The 18713-nt window shown below is 34.4% G+C and overlaps 1 protein-coding gene across 4 annotated transcripts in view; it reads right to left on the bottom strand.

Moving 5' to 3' along the window:
* cdc14ab (cell division cycle 14Ab) overlaps positions 1–18713 on the bottom strand; it is a 53368-nt gene that overhangs the window by 20756 nt on the left and 13899 nt on the right. For all 4 annotated transcript variants that reach the window (XM_016276060.1, XM_016276061.1, XM_016276062.1 and 1 more), the window contains exons 6-8: positions 10274–10340; positions 4490–4552; positions 3844–3931 (exon numbers count right to left, since the gene is read on the bottom strand). In XM_016276060.1, coding sequence (XP_016131546.1) covers positions 3844–3931; positions 4490–4552; positions 10274–10340 — 218 coding nt within the window. The remainder of the gene's footprint in view (positions 1–3843; positions 3932–4489; positions 4553–10273; positions 10341–18713) is intronic.

The following is an 18713-nucleotide window of genomic DNA, read 5'->3' as shown; positions in this document are numbered from 1 at the left end:
TTTTGAATAAAATACAATAAATATATATATAATTAAATATGTAAAATATTTTCCATATTATTATATATAATATGGGAAATAATAATTTAAAAATATGTTTATTAAATACATATATTAATTTTTTTTTAAAATTTAAAATGTAAATATATATAATTACATTTATAATATTTCCCATATTTAAACATAATATGGAAAACAATTCTATATTTATTTATATTTAATTAAATACATCATATAATTTATAAATATAAACACAATTTATAAATATTAAATACATCATATAATTACCATATTTAGATATAATATGGGAAATAATTATTCCAAATATTTAAATATACAATAAACGTCCCATTAACCGGTCACAAAAAGGAAGTACATCCATACACATGCAATAAAAAAAGACTTAAAAAAAAAAACATTTTATATTTAGGATGAAGGACTTAAATCCCTATGAACCCTAACTGAACCATTTGCTCTACTACTTTTATCATGATATCTAATATCTAATGTTGCACTCTCTAGTTCTGTGTGTGTGAATCTGAGACATCAGTGTTTATTATAACAAGGGTGCCCTCTACTGTCACATAATTTAATTACATCAAACATCATGTCAGAGAAAAGTGCTTAAATGAATACAACATTCGGCTAAAGGATGGCAAGCAACCTTACCGTTCTCTATTTTACTTTTCGGATGCGGCCCACTGAAAGCGAGAAGTTTGCCTGGGATGATCCAGTTCAGATCTCCGTTCTCAACCCTCTGAAGGGCAAAAAAAGAAAATTAGAGAGAGAAAATATGTTAAAAAGGGATGGAAAAGAATAAAGATTTAGGGAAAAAGAACAAAACAGAACTGAGGCAGGAAGGTTTGTATTACAGCCGATGGAGTATGTTTTATATTGGGTGAGTTGTGCTGTCCTGAACCGCAGGGTCGCTCAAGACTGTCGTAACCCCTCCAAAGCGGAGGGCACAGCAGGTGACGGATTACCACAAGCTGGAAAATTTGCATGATACTAAAGGACAAATCAACTGAATGCTCATTTGGCATGAATTGTTCCAGCGATTGTCTAAATAACAGCTGAGATTATAAACACAGGTAGGCAACATATAATCACGTTGACTTCAGCGAGCTGCACACAATGTGTGCGATTTAAATCAAATTGAACAAGCAGAGATTATCATTAGGTTAAAATGTCTTTGGTTCCTGGTGGAATAAACATGATTATGTAACTGGCTTGAGGAGCAATGAACAGAATTCTGGGTAAAACACTGCATGCTGGTTTGCCTAATGAGCATTTAATAACGATGGGGCATCATTACCTCGTAATGTTCATACTCGTTTACGTCGAACGTCTCAAAGTTCAAGAATCCGTGCTGAAGGGCCTGAAAAAGAAAGTTTATAAGCATTAGTCATATGCTAACTGCAAACGTGTGCATTCATACAGTGGATTTCACCTGAAAGTCACAAAAAAATCCTTTATCCGTCTGATTGTTTAACCAATTAGTCAGTGTAATGGGGCTGAAGCGGTCTGTCTGGTGCTCAGTGAAGAGCTGCGGGGGATGTCGATTAAGGAAAAAGGCACATGAGTCGATAAGCTGTGGCAGAGAGCGATGGGGGCTGCGTCTAATGGAGTGTCTGGTTTCTGCTTCTCACGGACACGTCTGCCTCTGACAAAACTGGTTAAAATCGTACAAAGCGATGTTTTTGTTTTGCTGACGCTACTCACTTTGTTAATAACTAATATGGCAGTAATATCGGACTTTATAATGCTGTATAATGGCAGTGGAGGTTAATGGCAGTCAAGGTTCTCTGTTACGGATACCTTATTCTGCCATGCAAAAGGCAGTAACAATACTGTAAAAACTGACTGAAATTGAGTCTCTTAACTATTAATTATGATTAGCTCATCTGTGTTCAGATTCAGAGAAAATATGGAGTGACAAACAGTTTTCTTCACTTTCAGTGTAGTTGCTGCTTTTTGTCATTGTAGGGATCCAAGTTCAAAGACAAACATGTCAAGCAAGAACAGCTCAACATTTGGATGGACCACTTGTCCAATTTTGTACATTTATATTTAATGTTTTGTAAAGAAAAAAATAAAGCTCAACAAATTATGAATATTTATTAAATAGATATAAATATAAAATCAAGAATTTTTAAAACAAGACAGACATTTTAAAAATGTATATAATTTAATATTTGTAAAAGTATTTTTAATATATTATAATAATAATAATAATAATAATATAAATATAGTAAAATAATATTTTTAAATATATTTTTTCTCTTCACTTTTGAAAAATATATATATATATACACATTAAATAAAATGCATATAGTGTGTTATTATAATCATATTATATCATATGTATTTGTATATTATTATATTATTTTGTAACTTTCTTCACTATTTTTCTGTGAGAAAAACAATTATGGTTTAGAAAAATTGTTAAAAATATAATAATAATAATAATAATACCTTTATGTTTTTGGCAAATATATACAAAAAAATACATATATAAAAACTCACAAAAATATAAAAGGAAATGTATATAAATTATTATTATTATTTAAAGAACGTAATTTATACCAAATATAAATACATGGTCCTGAACCGCAGGACATATACATATATACACATCTACATATACACATACATATATATATACATATATATACACACACACACATACATACATATATGTATATGTATATTTACATCAAATAAAAACATTTGTTAAATTACATTGCTAAAATTACAAATATATCATTCTTTCATATATATATATATATATATATATATAATATATATATATATATATACATATACATACATACACACATATATACAGTATGTATATATATATATATACACACAAACACAAACATTTTTATAAAAATAAAGCTTCAGTTTTTACATATTTTTTGCTATAAAACTGCAATCAATAAATATTTATTAAGTTATAATAAATAAATATAAACATTTATTTAGTGAATATATAACAAATCACCCAATTAAACTGCCATGCAAGAGAAGAGAAAGTTTACTTAAAAATATATTTTTAAAAATAAAATTATGTAAATAAATATACATTTTATATACATTTCCTATATTTAAATATAATAATATAGGAAATAATAATTAAATGTTTTTTTAATGTGTATTAAAAATTACATATTTTGAATAAAATACAATAAATATATATATAATTAAATATGTAAAATATTTTCCATATTATTATATATAATATGGGAAATAATAATTTAAAAATATGTTTATTAAATACATATATTAATTTTTTTTTTAAATTTAAAATGTAAATATATATAATTACATTTATAATATTTCCCATATTTAAACATAATATGGAAAACAATTCTATATTTATTTATATTTAATTAAATACATCATATAATTTATAAATATAAACACAATTTATAAATATTAAATACATCATATAATTACCATATTTAGATATAATATGGGAAATAATTATTCCAAATATTTAAATATACAATAAACGTCCCATTAACCGGTCACAAAAAGGAAGTACATCCATACACATGCAATAAAAAAAGACTTAAAAAAAAAAACATTTTATATTTAGGATGAAGGACTTAAATCCCTATGAACCCTAACTGAACCATTTGCTCTACTACTTTTATCATGATATCTAATATCTAATGTTGCACTCTCTAGTTCTGTGTGTGTGAATCTGAGACATCAGTGTTTATTATAACAAGGGTGCCCTCTACTGTCACATAATTTAATTACATCAAACATCATGTCAGAGAAAAGTGCTTAAATGAATACAACATTCGGCTAAAGGATGGCAAGCAACCTTACCGTTCTCTATTTTACTTTTCGGATGCGGCCCACTGAAAGCGAGAAGTTTGCCTGGGATGATCCAGTTCAGATCTCCGTTCTCAACCCTCTGAAGGGCAAAAAAAGAAAATTAGAGAGAGAAAATATGTTAAAAAGGGATGGAAAAGAATAAAGATTTAGGGAAAAAGAACAAAACAGAACTGAGGCAGGAAGGTTTGTATTACAGCCGATGGAGTATGTTTTATATTGGGTGAGTTGTGCTGTCCTGAACCGCAGGGTCGCTCAAGACTGTCGTAACCCCTCCAAAGCGGAGGGCACAGCAGGTGACGGATTACCACAAGCTGGAAAATTTGCATGATACTAAAGGACAAATCAACTGAATGCTCATTTGGCATGAATTGTTCCAGCGATTGTCTAAATAACAGCTGAGATTATAAACACAGGTAGGCAACATATAATCACGTTGACTTCAGCGAGCTGCACACAATGTGTGCGATTTAAATCAAATTGAACAAGCAGAGATTATCATTAGGTTAAAATGTCTTTGGTTCCTGGTGGAATAAACATGATTATGTAACTGGCTTGAGGAGCAATGAACAGAATTCTGGGTAAAACACTGCATGCTGGTTTGCCTAATGAGCATTTAATAACGATGGGGCATCATTACCTCGTAATGTTCATACTCGTTTACGTCGAACGTCTCAAAGTTCAAGAATCCGTGCTGAAGGGCCTGAAAAAGAAAGTTTATAAGCATTAGTCATATGCTAACTGCAAACGTGTGCATTCATACAGTGGATTTCACCTGAAAGTCACAAAAAAATCCTTTATCCGTCTGATTGTTTAACCAATTAGTCAGTGTAATGGGGCTGAAGCGGTCTGTCTGGTGCTCAGTGAAGAGCTGCGGGGGATGTCGATTAAGGAAAAAGGCACATGAGTCGATAAGCTGTGGCAGAGAGCGATGGGGGCTGCGTCTAATGGAGTGTCTGGTTTCTGCTTCTCACGGACACGTCTGCCTCTGACAAAACTGGTTAAAATCGTACAAAGCGATGTTTTTGTTTTGCTGACGCTACTCACTTTGTTAATAACTAATATGGCAGTAATATCGGACTTTATAATGCTGTATAATGGCAGTGGAGGTTAATGGCAGTCAAGGTTCTCTGTTACGGATACCTTATTCTGCCATGCAAAAGGCAGTAACAATACTGTAAAAACTGACTGAAATTGAGTCTCTTAACTATTAATTATGATTAGCTCATCTGTGTTCAGATTCAGAGAAAATATGGAGTGACAAACAGTTTTCTTCACTTTCAGTGTAGTTGCTGCTTTTTGTCATTGTAGGGATCCAAGTTCAAAGACAAACATGTCAAGCAAGAACAGCTCAACATTTGGATGGACCACTTGTCCAATTTTGTACATTTATATTTAATGTTTTGTAAAGAAAAAAATAAAGCTCAACAAATTATGAATATTTATTAAATAGATATAAATATAAAATCAAGAATTTTTAAAACAAGACAGACATTTTAAAAATGTATATAATTTAATATTTGTAAAAGTATTTTTAATATATTATAATAATAATAATAATAATAATATAAATATAGTAAAATAATATTTTTAAATATATTTTTTCTCTTCACTTTTGAAAAATATATATATATATACACATTAAATAAAATGCATATAGTGTGTTATTATAATCATATTATATCATATGTATTTGTATATTATTATATTATTTTGTAACTTTCTTCACTATTTTTCTGTGAGAAAAACAATTATGGTTTAGAAAAATTGTTAAAAATATAATAATAATAATAATAATACCTTTATGTTTTTGGCAAATATATACAAAAAAATACATATATAAAAACTCACAAAAATATAAAAGGAAATGTATATAAATTATTATTATTATTTAAAGAACGTAATTTATACCAAATATAAATACATGGTCCTGAACCGCAGGACATATACATATATACACATCTACATATACACATACATATATATATACATATATATACACACACACACATACATACATATATGTATATGTATATTTACATCAAATAAAAACATTTGTTAAATTACATTGCTAAAATTACAAATATATCATTCTTTCATATATATATATATATATATATATATATATATCTCTCTCTCAGAATGACCATGGGTTACCACATTTCAAGAATGGTGTTCGTCTAGTCACATGACCTCAAGATGACAGCCATCATAAGGAGAGATTGTTGTAGTCTATGTTTATTTTGTGCACCTATCAGAAGCAGTATGGAAACAGACGACTGAGAAACTGTCACTGCAACCATCCAACAGTGAAACATGCTGTCCTGAGCTGCAGGGTTGCACCAGACAGTCAAAACCTAATCAAGGCTGATAGAGGGCACAGCAGGTGAGTGATTATCGCAAGCTGGCAAAGTTACATCACGCTAATGGACCAATCAGCGAAGCGTGTTAAGGTATGAAACTTTATAACTTTTTTTTTTTTACAAATAATTCACACTGAAGTCCACACATGCAGACGTACAACAGGCAGCTGTGTCTGTTTACTCCATCTGGGTGAAGCGAAATATGTGTGTGCATCTGATACAGTGAGCCGTCTCGCTCTCAGGCTGTGGTTATGTAACTGTTCCTGGTCAGGTTTAATCGAATGAGTCCAGCCGCCCTCCTCCCCTCCACAGCTGACTGGACGAAGAGCTTACAGCAGCAATCCTCTTCTGCAGCGTCAACGGACGGTATGGACGAGCTGCGCTTAATTACTACCAACATGGCCTAAATCTCAAGTCTCCTCGTTTTACCCTTGCAGTGGTAATGGTGGAGCCTTGTGGTTAAAGATCTGGGCTGGTAATCTAGCGATCTTCACGGTGTCATTGATTGAGACACTTAACCTCGGGATGCTCCACGGAGGATTGTCACTGTAGTAGCGTATTAGAAATCGCTTCAGGTAAAAAGCTTGAAGATAAAATGTGGTTAGCGTTCAAAAAAGTAGCTTAAACAATGTCCAAATAGCTACTGGCGTGTTTTAGAGGGAGTAATTACATATTACACATACAGTTTAATACATGAGATATTAAGTCGCAATTACGAGAAAAAGTTAATGTTTCTCGTAACTGCGACTCTCTCACAGTGCAACATCTCACAATTGCTATATTGCTTCTTACAGTTTGCAACTCGCTCCTTACAACTGTGATTTCATCTCCTACAATGCGTCTATCCAAAAATTGCAATATTGTGAGAAAAGTTCAAATTGTTTTTCGTAATTCCGAATTTTTGTGACACTTCACAATTGCTACATCGTTTCTGAAAATTTGAAACATTTTCCTCATACTTGTGACTTCATTTCAAAAACTGCGATATTGTGAGACAGTCACAATTACGAGAAACGAGTCTGCAATTATGCGAAAAATAATAGTTTCTCGAAATTGCGACTATTTCTCACAATGTGACATCTAACATCGTTTCTAGACTGTTTGCAACTTTTTCCTTTTAATTGCAACTTCATATCTCACACAATCTTCCTCAATTCCGACTTTGTATCTTGGACAAATTGACTGCCTAAATATTGTATTTTTTGGAGATAGTCACAATTGTGAGAAAAGTTATAATTGTTTGTCCTAACTTTTCCTCACTGCTTTATTGTTTTGGACAATTTGCAACGTTTTCCTCATAGCTGCGACTCCATATCTCACAATGTGACTTCATATCCAAAAATTGTGCTAGTGAGATCACAAATATGAGAGAAACACAATTACGAGAACCAAGTTTGCACTTATGAGGACTTTTCACAATGTGACATCTGACTTTCTGACAATTAGCAACTTTTTATACATAATTGCAGGTTCATATCACAAAAACACGAGTCACAATTTTGAGTTATAATTTAGAATAATTTGCAATGTTTTCCTCATAATTGCGATTTCATTTTGTCACAATTAAGAAAAACATTTGCATTTATGAGAAAGTCAATTATTTCTCGTAATTACAGCTTTATTTCTTACAACATTGTTTCTCACAAATTGCAACTTCATAACTCAGTGTGATTTAATTTTATAAACTAAAGTCGTTATTACAAGAAGCAAATTTGCAATAGAAAAAGTCAAATTGTGAGTTACAAAGTCACATTGTGGAATGTAAAGTCACAATGACAAGAACAATTGCCTCCCGGTAAAATTGTGGTAAATTTCATGTTAACTTTAAAAGATAGCTCTCTGTGGGGTTTGAACCTACAACATTTTGGTTACCAGTCCAGATGTTTAACCATTAGGCAAACCCAAAAACAAAAGAACAGCTCTCATATGTTGGCAAACAGGGCATTTCCTCCTCTTTGGCAGCTGGAGAGAGGCAGCAGTGGTGATTTGATCATTAACAGGATTCAGTGTTTATCACACTCTCAGATGCGGTGTATGACTCATGCAATTAAGGAGCTGTTAAAACAAGCTGTTAATTAGAGCCAAAAGGAAGGCACTGATAAAACTGTCACATACGTCTACAACTACCATCTTAACAGCAAAGCACAGGATGACATGAGGGCCCAAAGGTCTTGAAAATGTAACATTTTAAAAGGATGAAGAATGTTTTATAAAATGGTAATTTTTAAAAAATGCTTAAACAATCAATTTGTTGACCATCTTGCCCACTCCTACTAAAAACTTGCCGTGATTTAATAAGCAATAGTTAAGGAGGGATGAGTATGCTGTTGGATGATGCTGCTGTTTTTCTTTGACGTAGGCTGAATGAAAAGAGAGTTTATGTAGCGTAAAGGATGTTTTTTTTTTAATGACAAGCATGTAGGAATGCACTCAAGAATGCACGCTGTACGTGTTTAACAAGTCTTTCTGGCGGGTCAAGCTGAAGACACAGCAGCAGCCAAACACGTCAGCAGGTATCGATGAGTTACTCACGTGAACACTATTTACCTGCCAGCTAGTTTGACAACTTTGTGCAAAGAACTGAATAGAAATACCTTATTACACAGCAATGTTTGTTTTGGCAGAGCCTAGAAAGAGTCTGGAGTGACATTCTTTCCAAACTGCAATGAAGACTGATTATACAGGTTATGAGATGTTTTTAAAATGTCTTATTTGAAAATATATATATATATATATAAAAAAAAAGGAGTATTCAGACAGCTCCAGACAATTTTGCACACTTTGCATTATGTTACACTCTACTATTTAAAAGTCTGGGGTCAGTAAGATTTTTAAGCATTTTTATAAGTAGTCTCTTATGCTCATTAAGTCTGCATTTATTAGATCAAAAACACAGTAAAAACAAGAATATTGTAAAATATTATTACAATTTTAAATAACTTTTTTATTTGAATATATTTTTAAAAATGCAATTTATTCCGGTGATGCAAAGCTGAATTTTTAGCATCATTACTCCAGTCTTCAGTGTCACATGATCCTTCAGAAATCATTCTAATATGCTGGTTTGCTGCTCAAGAAAAATGTATTACCATTATCAACGCTGAAAACAGTTGTGCTATTACAAAATTTGTGCAAACCAAAGATTCCAAAAGAAAGAATTTGAAATAGAAAGCTTTTATAAATGTTCTTTACTGTCATTTTTGCTAAATTTAATGCATCTTTGCTGAAAAAAAATAAAAAATACCAATTTCTTTTTAAAATCTTACGGACCTCAAACTTTTGATTGGTAGGAAAAACGGGGAAAAATTCCCCACCTAAGAAATCACATTGTAATTGGATTTCAAAACAAATATTGATCTGGTTTGTTCATTTCAAGTAGCCTTTTGCTGTTAAGAATACAAAACAAAATGTATTTGAGGCAGATACACCAAAAAACTGACTGCCTATTTGAACAAAAACACAAAAAAGCTGTCATCAAGAAAGTCTTCAGCTCACACACTCTCACACCTGCAAACAGACAGTCAGAGAAAGACTGTACAATAGGGGCCTGAAGAGAGATTCATTGCCCCTGCAGCTCAAACTGAAGACACCTGTTGTGTTATATAAGCTATCAGCAGCATAACCTGCCTGAAGCACTTTTTCCAACACGTAGACACAAATGTTCTTGCCTAATGTACAGGTTTCCAGTCTCACACTGACTGTCCAAGAAGGATTAAGCACTCTATTAGTTTCTATGGGTATAATCCAGGATTGTGTGTATTCTTGAGCGCTGAAACACTTAAACCCAAATCTTTCTAGCTAATGTAGTCTGACAGATGAATTTGCATTAGTTATTAGAAAATAAAACATTACTTATCAAATTAGCTTGATGATAATAATAAAAATTTTAAATGTCTATATATATATATATATATATATATATATAGTATTTATTTTCTAATTCATTTTTTAATTGTGGAAATATTATAAATATTTTATTTTATATTTTGTGAAATAATACATTATTATATATAATATGGTGAGGTTAAAATATTTGTATAGTACTACAGTGTACATCTCACCTTCCTAATGCCTTGCAAGCAGTCGAGAACTGTCAGGTTGTATGTGCAATTCCCAAATGAAGCATCCCTGAAAGAGAAAAGAGAAGGCATGTTAAAATTGCGTGGGTGTATTCACACAATATAATAAAAAAGAAACACCCACAGGAATATAAACAAGAACATCAAGTCATGTTATGAGCAAAGAAGGGGAACACAGACACTGATTTCAAACTGACTCTCAGGTGGTCTGCTTTCATCCGGAGTAAACCATTACCTGCCCATGAATACAAGTAACTGGGTCAGGGCCTTTGTGTTTGGATGTGGGAGTGAAAGTAAAGCGGCAGGCGAGACTGTGTTGGCTTTTGTCATGTGTTTTTAAAGAAAGAAAACCTTGCAGTGGAGAGTGTACACGTGGGCAACCTGTAACATGATGGGTTACATCTACAAAGTCAAGGCGAAATTAATGTCATGAACAAGATTGTTTTGATCACATGTATGAGGAAGTCCAATTCAGGTTTGTTTGCGTTTTGTTCACATGTATGAGAAAGTCAAATTCAGGTTTGTTTGTGTACCCAAAATGATGTTATTGGATCAAGGGAAATGAGGGTTGTAATGAAATGCCTCAGAAACTAAAAGGGGCCAATACACCATCCCTTGCCTAACGCATGTCAAAGAACAGGTTCTTTGTGTCCGCTTTAATTGAGTTTTGCATTATGCATGCGCTTAATTCACTGTGTATGATGCAGGCTGGGTTGCATAAAAAGAGGGTCAGTGTTCTGCTGGGATCCTTTCATTTGTCTCCCAGTGTGCCTCAATGGAAAGTATCAGGCTCCATTGACCCACACAAACACCACATACTCGCATATGCAAACCCTTAACTTCCAGAGGTCTTGTGTATTGGTCCACTGCTTCAAGGTAACAAAATCATTAGACTTGATAACTCTACCATAAGTAGGTTGATTTTTTTGAGGAGCAAAGAATGATTTTCAAAGCAATGTTTCCATTTTAAGTTCCTTAATATTCCCCTTAAATCAAAAGTGCCTGCAAAAAAAAACATGGTTTGAACTCGCAACTTTCGGTTACTAGCCCAGATGTTTAACCACAAGGTTTTACCACCACCAACTCAAATATGAAGAAAAAAAAAACACTAATAAACAAGCACAGTCATCTTTTAAAAAAAACAAAAGGAAACAAGAAAACCAAGGCAAGTTTCCAACAGAGCTTTGCAGAAAATTGTCTTTTGTTCACACAATTATCTGTACCATATACTGTCAGCAGGATCCAAGATATGTTTGGAGAAACAGCCAGAGACTTTCCCACCAGCCAAAGGCTCATTCATCTTCCTTCCCACAGCACAGAGAAATGTTGAGCTAATCGATTTGGCTGTAGAAACACAGTGGCTTACTGGCACCAATTAAAGACTTACATCCTGAGGATTATGTAATGTCTCACCTCCGGGAGTGGAGGCCAGGAGATAGACAAACCTCATTTAAAACAGCACATCTTTGTCCACTTTTAATTTACAAATTGGTCATTCAGTAGATGCTTTCATTCAAAGAGACCTGCAATGCATTACAAGGACAGTCCCCCCCCTTGGTTTTGCCCCTTGTGGGGTCTGGAACTTTCGGCGATCAGCCCAAAACTCAAATCTCTAGACTAGACAATATGACAGACAGTTTTGAACAAGCAATTACAGGTTCAAGAGCCATTACCATAAGTGGTAAGTCAAACAATGGTATCTCATGGGAATGCATCCACTTCAAATTGGTTTCTCCAAAAAAAAAAAAGTTATCAGAGAGGGCTGGTCAAGGCATTCACATATAGCTAAATCTGCTTCTTTACAGTCTTAGGTTGGGTTCAAAAGGCTGGAATGAGCAGAGCTGTTAAGCACAGGGTGTGTCCTGGGGCGAGCACTGTAGAGGAGCAAAGCAGAACAAGCTTACAAATGCATGGTATCTCATGGGAATGCATCCACTTCAAATTGGTTTCTCCAAAAAAAAAAAAAGTTATCAGAGAGGGCTGGTCAAGGCATTCACATATAGCTAAATCTGCTTCTTTACAGTCTTAGGTTGGGTTCAAAAGGCTGGAATGAGCAGAGCTGTTAAGCACAGGGTGTGTCCTGGGGCGAGCACTGTAGAGGAGCAAAGCAGAACAAGCTTACAAATGGCAAAATCACAAGCAGCACTTTAGTGCCGTTACGTAACCACCGCCACAGACATGATTTGTTTTAGCAGATACAGATTTATGGCCACAGTAGTGGATTCTGTAATCATACAGGGTCAAGGTTCCTCAGAGACTTAGAAGGCTGGGTAACTTCATGATTCAAATATGATTTAATAAGTCTAAAAGCTTTCAATGACCACCACAACTTGGCAAGACAGATACGGCTTAGCAGACCTGAAGCTGAATGAAAGAAAGAAATGACATGGCAATGAAAGCCCAAGAGAGGAATTCTGATTGGATTTTTTTTATTAGATGACCCAAGAACTGGTGGAAAAACAGACAAGACATGATTGTATGCAAGGTCTTGGTGATGTAATGTGCCAGTGATCGAACAAGGAAGGAATACATGAGTTCATTTTATTAAATCTGGCATACACATTTACAGTGAAACTGTAAATAAACAGGAAACACAATCTCGGAAGCGAAACCCACCCTTGTGCATACAGGACTGGGTGTGGAGTTCCACAAAGAGACCCAGAAGACTATATTACTCTATCTTGCTTTATCAGGATTAGTTGGTCTCAAATGGACAAAAAAAACTGGACTAAATCTTGCCATACAGGGCAGAGTAGGACTTGCTTACTTCCTCTGGAAGACTGCCACTGCTTTCCTCTTAGTATTGCCAAATATTTGGGCAGACAGAGAAAGATTCTTCCCTCTTCTTACATAATGGGAGAGCAATGCCAAGGTCTGAACTGTCCACTGTAGACTGAAGCCCCCCATCCGAGTCACTAGAGCAGTGTCTCCAAACTTGTGTAACAATTGCACACCGGTTCACTTGAATGTAGATTACACTCCCAACAAACCATCTGAACTATCAGGTTACTTGAAACGTCATCCTAAATATACATTGCTTGAAAACAATAACTTCAGGTCATGTTGTGCATACCATTATTAGGTGTATACTTGTAGGTTATGTAAGTATATTTCCAAGTATGGCTTGGTGTGGAAAAGCGCTCTGCAACCAAGATCAATGTGCAGACATTTTGGCTGGATAGCAAGCCATTGCTTATGTAAGATGGATGAAAACCTTACATTCCAGAGTGCCCTGAATGTGAGGCTACTTTCTAGCCACAATGATCCAGAATGGATCAGCCAAAGGTCAAGTCCACAGCTAAAAATAGTCTCAAAAAGTGGCCATCTAAAATCCATTCAAGCCCTGTTCCTGGAACAAGAAAAATGTGATGGAAGAGGCGCAGCATGTTATTATTTTCTGAATTAAACTTACCTTTTTATCCAACATCTCGTTGTAGTTTCTTCCTCTGGTGAAGTACTCAAACATGGGTCTCACACAGAGCTTCACTTTATTCAATGTTATGACCCATTCATTGTTTCCCATCAGGACCCCCTTCTCTCTCATAGATAACAAAACTGTTTACTTTCTGAATTAACCAATTGCTAAGCATTGCATAACCATGTCGCACTGTTTGTCTCCACGAGTAGCATGGCTCCAGCAGCCAAGTGGGGGGAGCACTGACAAAGCGCTTTTCTTCCCTTGCGCAGCTACGCCACTAACAATCACATCTTTGTGGAGAAACAAGAGCCCAATTAACCTTCAAGATGGACAGGACGGCAAACAGAGAAAAAGAAGTGCCATAAGAGGCACGAGTAGTAAACGTACTGCAGGATTTTATCAGGGTTGGGGAGTAACAGAATACATGAAAGGGCATTACGTAATCAGGATACAAAAAAAAAAAAACTGGTAACTGTAATTCGTTATAGTTATGTGAAAAAAAAAAGGTAATCAGATTACAGTTACATTTTGTAAAAACTGGGAATACGAAAGGGCATTACGTAATCAGGATACAAAAAAAAAAAAACTGGTAACTGTAATTCGTTATAGTTATGTGGAAAAAAAAAAAGGTAATCAGATTACAGTTACATTTTGTAAAAACTGGGAATATGATCAGAATTGCAAAGTTTCATTTAAATAAGAAATAATTGAGGACAGGCCATTGAATTATTAGAAAATAATGATCCGAGATGGTGATGCGGCCATGACGCAAAGCGTTATTAATGCAGTTATGACAGAGAGAGAGAGAGAGAGAGAGAGAGAGAGAGAGACACAGAGAGATTAAGCGTGTGTGAATTACACGAGTCAGTGTTTTTCGGCAGTGTTCAGCAGCAGCGTCTCTACTGATATCGAAACTGTAATACATCTGCTTCAATAACAGCGCTGTTATTACCTCAGTAGTGAGAAATATCATGTAGCCTTTAACTGCTAAACTTTTTTACTGATAAAATCGTCAGAGCAGTGCTCAACACATTTCTGTGTGCATGAATGTTTCCGTGTGTGCAAAAGTGTGTCTGTCTTGTATGTATGTGCGTTTGAGAGAGAGAGAGAGAGAGAGAGAGAGAGAGCAGGAGATGTGCTTTCCATACATAATACAACTTTGTGGCAAAAACATGGAAATAATTAGTCTTTTTAATTCTATTGTTTAATATATTTATTTGTTTGGCCATTGTCGTTGCAGGTTTGGGTTATTTTCCCATTGTATAAGGACCTTTGAAATATTAACGAAGTGAGATGGACATGTACTAACACCATGTCGAAGCAAAATGTCCGATGACCACATGGAGCAAGTCCTCTTCAGTGCATCTGTTCTTAATTTATATTTGCTTGAGAGAGAAAAAAATGCACATTTGTATTCTGTATTTTTCTGTTGCAGAAACATTTCTGTTGTTTCTGGTTTCATTGCAGAGCATAGTTACAACTACATGGCATTTTCTTAAGTATTTTATATTATGCATCAAATAGTTTATATTTAGCATCATATCCATAATAAATCTAAGCATTTTTAATGATATTGCCTGTTTTTAGTTTTTTTAAGTAACCCTCCCAAACCTGGATTTTATACACAATGATTAAAAGAACCAGCAGACCCGCTGTTTCCTTTAGGACGTGAGTCTTAGTAGTTTAACCTTCTAATCCTGCCCTAACCAGGTCCATAAAACAAGTGTACCATTCATGTTTAAAAAATTTTGTGTGACATTCACAATGTCTGGTACACAATAAACAGGATTAAACAATAATGACAATAATGGTGACCTAGATGCCACTGAACATTAAAACTGGCAAAGATAAATAGTTACTTTCCTGCACGTGCAGACAAGCCCAGACAGCAGTTATGGTTTTATAAACTAGGTCAGTTTTAAATATTGTAACGAGTAAGTGTCTTGACTTGAAAAAGATTAAATAGTTAAGAAATGCCATATGAAAGGCATCATTTCATGACCAAATATTTTATTTAATAATATTAAATGTTTTGCACACATCAAGATGAGTACTAAACAGTACTAAACACTAAATAAATGCTATATATAATATTTAAAAATCCATTTTTACAGGAAAAAAATTAACTGAATTCAAAACAAACTAGTCAAAATATTTTCTGAGAATGACTCAACTGTTACTCAAAAGGAAGTGTTGGATAAAGGTTAATCTTTTGAGAAGTAAAGTGCAAGAGCATTTGATCTCATGCCCACAAAGAGTGAATAAACAATAGATGTGTTGACCAATAAACCCACTAACGAGTAACATAAATCCTTCTGGTTTCAGAGACCAATGATGGTCAATAAGTTAAAAAATTATGACATGAAAGTATGTCAGATGTGTATGTCAGTATGTGTCAGAAAGAAAACCAAATAGGGATTTCAGCCTTCTGGGAAAAGCACTAATAACTGTACAGTAAAAAATAAAGCTAATGTTTCCTGTTTGCATTCAGAGACTGACGCTCCCTTTGTTTGGAGGCCAGAGCTAATCTATACCGGAAGCACTTACAGCCCATCTCAGAAAGCACGGCTAAAAGCAACATGGGACTGCACTGAAAATGACAGATTTAGAAAATGTAGGCCTCTTCACTACTCAGTGTATACGGCTCTGAATAATTAGTCAACGAGAGTCCACTTTAACAATGAGTGCTTCTGTTCGATGAGGCCATGGGTCACCCCGTCTTTCTACGTGTCCCTCATTATATATGTGAGCATACCAGAATATGCAGCTATTTGCTTGGCCTTGGGTGAACTTTAAGACTTTTGTGTTTCTGGGTCAGTGAGGGGTCAAATCTCATATGGTGGCGGCAAATAACCAAGAGGACTGACTAACCCAGAATACTAACTACATGGTAATGAAAAATGCTACGTGTCTGTGATTTCTGTGTGACGGAGCCGTTTTAAAAGAGGAAGGACAATGTTTTAGGAGATGAAAATAATATCTCCATGGGAATTCCTAGTCATTTTGAGAAATAGCAGGGGCGCATCTTGGAGCCACGGCTGGCATTTAAAGGCACAATATGTAAGATTTTTTTATTAAAATATCCAAAAACCACTAGAACAGTGTTATATATTTTGCTGAGTGTGTACTTACATTATCCCAAATGTTTCCAAGAATGTTTAAATCCAGAGAAATAAGCAATTTTAACTAGTGACACGGACCGTGTCCATAGTGTCATTGTGTCGCCTGCCAATGACGTCATAACCCCTCGCTTTCCATTTTTTGTTTTGTAGAAAACATGGAAACACCAAAGACGCTTTAATATGTTGTGAGTTTTAATAGACCGGTGACGATCGCACAGAGTAGCATTATAACAGATCTTTCAAATGTATCTAGTATGATAAAACAGCGCTGCTTTACCCCACATACTCACGACCGGAAGGAGCGGAAGCGGTCGACTGTGGCATAATAAAAGCTCCGCTGCTTTCGAGCCGTGTGGCAGGCTCGTTCAGCAGCCTCGTTTCGCTTCGACGGCTTTCAGCCTCACCCTGCTTCATTCTACTACATTAACAAATCATTAGCTCATCCATGAACATGATTTCTGCCCGAGTCCCGTCAGATTGCATTGGCTGTGGGGATGAAGACCACAACTCCCATGATTCCACACTCAGTCATCATCAAACTAGTCTCGGTTTATTTTGAATACGCGCCCTCTAGTGGCGAAAATTACATATTGTGCCTTTAACTGGGCGACTGGGTGGTGGAATAACCAAACAGCAGTCACACCGGCACAAATCCACAACTGTCTTACATAGAGCATGACTGGAAAAACTGATTCATATTCATGTGGAGACACATTAATCATCATGTGACCACAATAAAACTGTAAAAGGAATAATATAGACTACATAATGCAGTTTGTTTTCAAAAATGAGATACGAGTCAATTTCCCCAGAATTTAACCTGGAATATTGTTTTAAACCTATTCTTTCTCTCTCACCTTTGCAAAGTCTTTAATCATTTAGTTTGAATTAAATTTAAGCAATTCAATTAAGAAATTATTCAATAAAAGCTATTAATTAGAAGACACTTCATATTTTTTTTAAATTTAAAAAAATGTCTGAATATTAAAAATAAATTTGTATTTAAGGCCATATCACATATACAAATATATATTACATAAAATGTAATATTAATTATAAATTTAGGCCATTTAATAAAGAAATTGATTAATTATTAAACATTATTAATTAAAAGATACTTAATATTATATTAACATTTAAAAAAATATATTTAACATTAATAAATATTTAAGGCCAAATTATTATATATTCCATTTATTATTTATAATTATGTATGTATATATATATATATATATATAATTATTTTTTTGCATGCTAACCACCAAGCCATGACTCCAACACTATTGTCTTTTTTCCTGTCTTCCATTGCAATCCTATTATTTATTTATTTAAAATCACCCTTTAAACATTATACTGCATGGGAACACTAATAATAAATTACCATTAAAGTCTAGTGATTCAATTCCAACACTAACACCTTCCAGGAAAAAAAATAAATAAAATAAAAAGTTACACAAAAGTAAAAGTGAACACCTATTATTCTTGTTTTAAAATGGCAACAGTATTATCCAACAGGAAGACCCATTCACAACAGAATTGTGCCTTTCTCTAACCATTCACAAATCTGACCGTGTAGATTACCACTACACACCATCTGCACTGAGTCTAGAATTTGCCACAGATGGTTTTCCTCCTGCTCAAGGGCTTTACGTATGTCCTGCTCACCCTTATGTATGGCAGTCAGCTCAAAGACTTTAGTGTCCTGTCCTTTGCGACAGTTTGGAACCGAGTCCAAAATTCAGCTCAAGAAGAGAGATTACATGAGCACGCTGACCAGGCCGTAATCCCAAATTAAAGGCAAGAGATGTCGACCCGCAGGAGCAAGATAATCTAAACCTGCTGCAATTATGAGCATCACAATATAGAAGCACAACAACTATCT

Source organism: Sinocyclocheilus grahami, unplaced genomic scaffold (genome assembly GCF_001515645.1).
Source record: "Sinocyclocheilus grahami isolate Dianchi unplaced genomic scaffold, SAMN03320097.WGS_v1.1 scaffold98.1, whole genome shotgun sequence".
Classification (NCBI taxonomy): domain Eukaryota; kingdom Metazoa; phylum Chordata; class Actinopteri; order Cypriniformes; family Cyprinidae; genus Sinocyclocheilus; species Sinocyclocheilus grahami.
Note: the sequence above shows the minus strand (reverse complement) of the source record. Positions and strands in the feature narration are given on the sequence as shown.